This window comes from Pistacia vera, unplaced genomic scaffold (assembly GCF_008641045.1).
Source record: "Pistacia vera cultivar Batoury unplaced genomic scaffold, PisVer_v2 Contig39, whole genome shotgun sequence".
Lineage (NCBI taxonomy): Eukaryota > Viridiplantae > Streptophyta > Magnoliopsida > Sapindales > Anacardiaceae > Pistacia > Pistacia vera.
In genome coordinates, this window is record NW_022196212.1 from 886334 (window position 1) to 891147 (window position 4814).

Genomic DNA, 4814 nt, shown 5'->3' on the forward strand with positions numbered 1-4814 from the left:
AACCACTAATCAATAATGACTCTCCAAATCAAAGTGTACCAAGATACATTACGTAGGTTGCAGTGTTTTCCATGTTTTTTACTCTCCTTTACAGAATTTCGTAGAAAAGCATAAAACACAAATAAAGTGTTTAAAGGCAAGAACTAGAAGCAATTAATGGGATCATATAACCATTCACAATACTACATTGAATCTATAGCAATCAGAGTTACATATAACAAATTTTACAAACATTAACCTTCTTATCAATTATTTTAAGATTTAAATATCTCATCTCTCTTTTCTTCACTACTTCTTGGAGTGCAGCCTTTTAGATTAACATCATTCATCTTAATAGTTGAAAGCACCTAGTCCAGTGCCAAAGCCTACAACAATAAAGATTATGAAATCAAATGAGCAAATAATTATTTACACCAGAGCCAACTCCTACAATCATTTTGATACATGATTTTTATATTACAAAATGAGTTTCATGGGAAAAAAAAATAGGGTGTAAAATGAAAGAAAACTAAATAACCGTAAGCACCTGGAGTTGCTGCCCTTCAGTTGTTGAAGACGAGCATCCAACTTCCTGTAAGTCAAGTTTGTTTGATTCCTATGTAAGATACAACAACAACTCAACCCCACTTTCGTAGAATTCACATGTAAACATCAACTTAAATAAAGAAACAAAAATAAATTACTTACCTGAGTTGCTTGATTAAATCCAATTCTACGACGAGGATTCGAAGTCATAGCAATTGCTTGCTTTCGCAATTTTTTCTCTTTTACTTTACGCACAATTTGTTCAACTTTTGATTGCTTTCGTTTGAATGGAGGACGACCTTTACTACGAACAACCCGTGGAGTAAGAATATTACTACTCCCCTCTCTAGAAGTACCAGCAACAACTTCACTATTCGTTCTATTATTGGCTGACATGTTTAGTCTTTTATCAATCTTGCCAGCACTTTCATTCAACATCAACTTGTTCTTCATATCATTGATCATTTCTATCACCATATTACAATCATCCTCAGTGTTTGATGCCAAATCTGTTACAGTGCTGAATAAATTAGACAACTTATCAAATTGTTGTCCTTGAACATTAGTGCTCCAACTATTATAACTAATCTTAACCTTTGTATGACATCTATTTATATTCTTCCTCCATCGCCTTAAAATGTATTTTTCTAGTACATGAGAAATTTTCTTATGAATCAACACTGTAATTGCATGTCGACATAAAATTCCTCTAAACTCAAATAGTCGACAATAGCAACGAACATCACAATTTGCTTCATTAAAGCAAACCACAAAAGGAACACTACGGTGAGTCTCTCCAACCATCACATCTTCTTCTACTATAAACTCCATATAGGAATCAATCTCTTTGGAAGACGATAATTCATAATAGAGCTTAGCAGCAAGCTCTTGTTGAAACTCTTTGAATTTCGCAATGGTATAGGTATCTTGAAATTGTTTCTCAATAGCATAAGTGCTTATGCAAGGGATCCATGATCTGAAAGATTAAAATCAGCCTCCTTTTCTTTTTCCACTTTATCACACAACGCATTCTCATATTGTTCGACAAACTGTTTTAAAGTGGTTTTTGAATTAACATATCCATCGAAGAATGCATGCATACTTTCACTGCGTTGAGTAGTAGACATACCTGCCCAAAAAGTATCTCTCACAAATGCTGGCACCCAACGTCGTCTTTCATTATACAATCCAAGTAACCACTGATTGTCATGAAGGTTTTGTTTATCAATGAACCTATTCCAACGCTCTTCAAAATCCTCATGTGTCAATGAATCATACGCAACATTTTGCAAGGAAAACTTAATATATTCATATCCACTATAACTTCTTAACTTTTCAGGCAATTTCTTCATTATATGGCACAAACACCATCTATGCTATGTATTAGGGAACACAATCTCGATTGCATTTTGCATTGCCTTATCTTGATCAATGATTATTGCCTTAGGAGCACAATTCAACATACATGCAAGCCAATATTGAAAAAGCCATACAAATATCTCTGTGTCCTCATTGGAGATTAACCCATAACCAAACAGTGTTGAATGACCATGATGATCAGCACCAACAAAAGCACCAAACAGCTTGGTCAAATATGTAGTGTCAAATGTCACAACATCACCGAATTCTTGAAATGCGGCCCTACTTCTTACATCTACCCATAAAACATTTTTCAATCGACCCTCTTCATCTAAATCCATTGTGTAGAAGAAATTTGAATTCTCATTTTGCATTTTCAAAAAATATTTTTGCATTGCGGAAGCATCTCCAGCACCAAGTCGTAGCCTTCTAACTTTTTCAATATAGTTCCTACAATCTTTTTGTAGGAAAGACAAATTCTCACCATCGCCAGCTTCTATTAACAAGGAATTGAAATTTTTATTAGGTCTAATCCCAGCCCTATCATTCACTTCAAACTTCCTTTTCATGCATGGTTGTAGTATTCGATTGCTCTTGAAAAATCTAGTTTTGTCAGGGCTACTCAGTTCATGGTTATGATCAAATACAATTGAACATATTTGCCATTTTCCAATCAGAACGTACAGATGCATTAACCCGAGCCTTACAATCGGTTTTTGTCATTGCATGCATTTTAAAGGCATTTCTGGACATACTGCTTGACTTTCCACTACAAGAACAAGCTAGTGTCGCGTTTTTCATCTCTCCATCATCTCCTTTCTTTGAAGATCTTATAAAAACTTCAAAACCCATTTTATTTGCATAGCTTTTGTAGTGTTGTAGAAGAATATCAAATGAATGAAAAAACATTACAGGCTTAGGTGCCCCTTCCTCTTCAGCACTTTTTCTATTTTCTACTTCGAAATGATTATCCTAATTTATAATAGCTAGAATTAGAATATAATAATGCAACAAAAAAGTGTAAAAACAATACCATAACAAAATTTTAAATCATATTATTGCATAAAAAGATATTTCAAACAAATATTTACCTCCACAAATTGGGAAGAGTTATCTGATTCTTTAAGATTGAACTCTTCCATGTTTGGTACTATGATGCAGCATGATTACTATTGCTGCAAGGGGACCAGTCAAATAGGAATGGTTAATATCCACAATGACCAGATAATGAACCATTATTACTTACAAACAAACAAAAGTAAAATTTCAGAAATAACTTCCAGAATACTGTTATGATAACAACAACAGCTGCAACATAAGTTAAACAAACACAATATAATGTATTATGGAAAACGTAGATCCAGGGGCAAATTAATTTAGAAACAAATTGTACACCACCACCTTGGAAAAAATCATATGTGCCGCAATATGCTGAAAAGAACCAAAGCATAATTATACATCAGACTTGCTCGTCCTATCAATTTGACTTAAAAAATTAACTTAATTATGTCAATAAGTACTTTGTGTTATATTAATTAATTATAGTCTATTCTGGAGTTAATTATCTTATTATTCATTAAGGAATCAAAATAACCTTTATGAAAAGTTTTTAACTCAACTTGCGGTTCATTATCTTTTACATGAAAACTGGTTTATCTCATAATCTCACATGCTATAAAATGACAGCAAATCTATAATTGAAAAATGAAAGATGGAGCATGAGGGCTTTACGAGAAAAGAGAGAGAGAGGACATTTTTTTAAGTCTTGATGGGTCCTTTTTGTTTAATCACCTTTCATGGTAAATTAGCTTATACCTGGAGGAAGAGACTGTTTCAACTTGTCAGGCTTTAGTTACATCAAACACACAGACTGTGTAAAGGTACTTGGAGCAGCGAACCTTAAACTTAACCACACCCCTGCTCCTCTAGATTTTAATAGAACGAGCATCCTTCCTTCTTGCAGTAAGAAGGAACACCCATTTTATCTCGTGAATCTGCTTTGGCTGTGGATCAAAAAGCAGGTTTTAATGACCTCGGGCATTCTCAACCATTTACATACAAAAGAAACGCTATGACACAATGGTAAAAACATAGGACTCAAATAATCTACAGACACACTAAAATCATGTTTTCTGAGAACATTTGTCAAGTACATCTTTCAAACAAATATTTACNTCTATTTCCCAACCTTTTGTAAGTCAGTCCGCTGTCGCGACCTGACCCACACTATCAATATCAATACAAATCAGTGGACGTAGGACTTGCTACCTGAGCATCCGAACCACTTTAAAAACTCTCATAGCATTTATTTCGCTTTTTATATTCACTTTCACGTGTGCTTTTTTATCAATCAACGCTGCACACGTATCAGTTAGTTGGTGCCCAAAATCAAGCATCAACAGTTTGACGCTAGAAGGAGGGGTGATTTAGCGTCTACCCTTCATCAGGAGAATCTTTGACCTACTGGTCCTACAACAGCAAATGGCCCGCCAATCTGAGCCAGAGCAAGCTAATCAGCGTACTGAAGAAGTTCCAGTTTCACAAAATGCTGTGGGGGATGTCCCGGCAGCTCCACAACTTGACCCTGCCATCAGAAACTACCTGGAGAGGTTCGACAATACTCTCCAGACGGTCAACCAAAGGTTGGACCGTTTGGACCAAGGCATGTCATCTACCACAGCTAGGGCGGTACAACCGCGAAAGACGCCTGCAGGTCGCGCGAAAGCGCGGCAAAGGGTAATAGCCCGTGCCGCGAGCACTGCAACGCGTAGGCGCAAGGGTAAGCAAGTGGCAAAAAGTAAGCCTACGGGCTCCCAAGGACCAGCGAACACAAAAGGTGCCCCGAGCAGGGTATCGGCAAAGCTGAGACTCGGCGAAAGAGTGAATCTCGAGCTGTCCCATGCCACGTCGCAGGCAAACCCAAGCGAAAA

At 36.3% G+C, this 4814-nt stretch overlaps 1 protein-coding gene and 1 pseudogene across 1 annotated transcript; both read right to left on the reverse strand.

The window, feature by feature from the left end:
- Positions 1-347: 347 nt before the first annotated feature.
- Positions 348-1877, reverse strand: LOC116141005 (protein FAR1-RELATED SEQUENCE 6-like). Its single transcript, XM_031426571.1, has 4 exons — positions 1655-1877; positions 688-1451; positions 527-595; positions 348-365 (listed from the first exon to the last, which is right to left on the reverse strand). The coding sequence occupies exons 1-4, from the start codon at positions 1875-1877 to the stop codon at positions 348-350; spliced, it is 1074 nt and encodes a 357-aa protein (XP_031282431.1).
- A 1811-nt stretch (positions 1878-3688) lies between these two features.
- Positions 3689-4475, reverse strand: LOC116141006 (annotated as a pseudogene).
- Between the last annotated feature and the right edge of the window lie 339 nt (positions 4476-4814).

Excerpts from the sequence above, each read along its gene's own strand:
- LOC116141005 (XM_031426571.1), bottom strand. The coding sequence starts at position 1,877 with ATGAAGAAATTGCCTGAAAAGTTAAGAAGTTATAGTGGATATGAATAT. Across the intron at positions 1,452-1,654 it reads GAGAGATACTTTTTGGGCAG|ATACCTATACCATTGCGAAA; the intron begins GTATGTCTACTA and ends AACAATTTCAAG. Across the intron at positions 596-687 it reads GATTTAATCAAGCAACTCAG|GAATCAAACAAACTTGACTT; the intron begins GTAAGTAATTTA and ends TATCTTACATAG.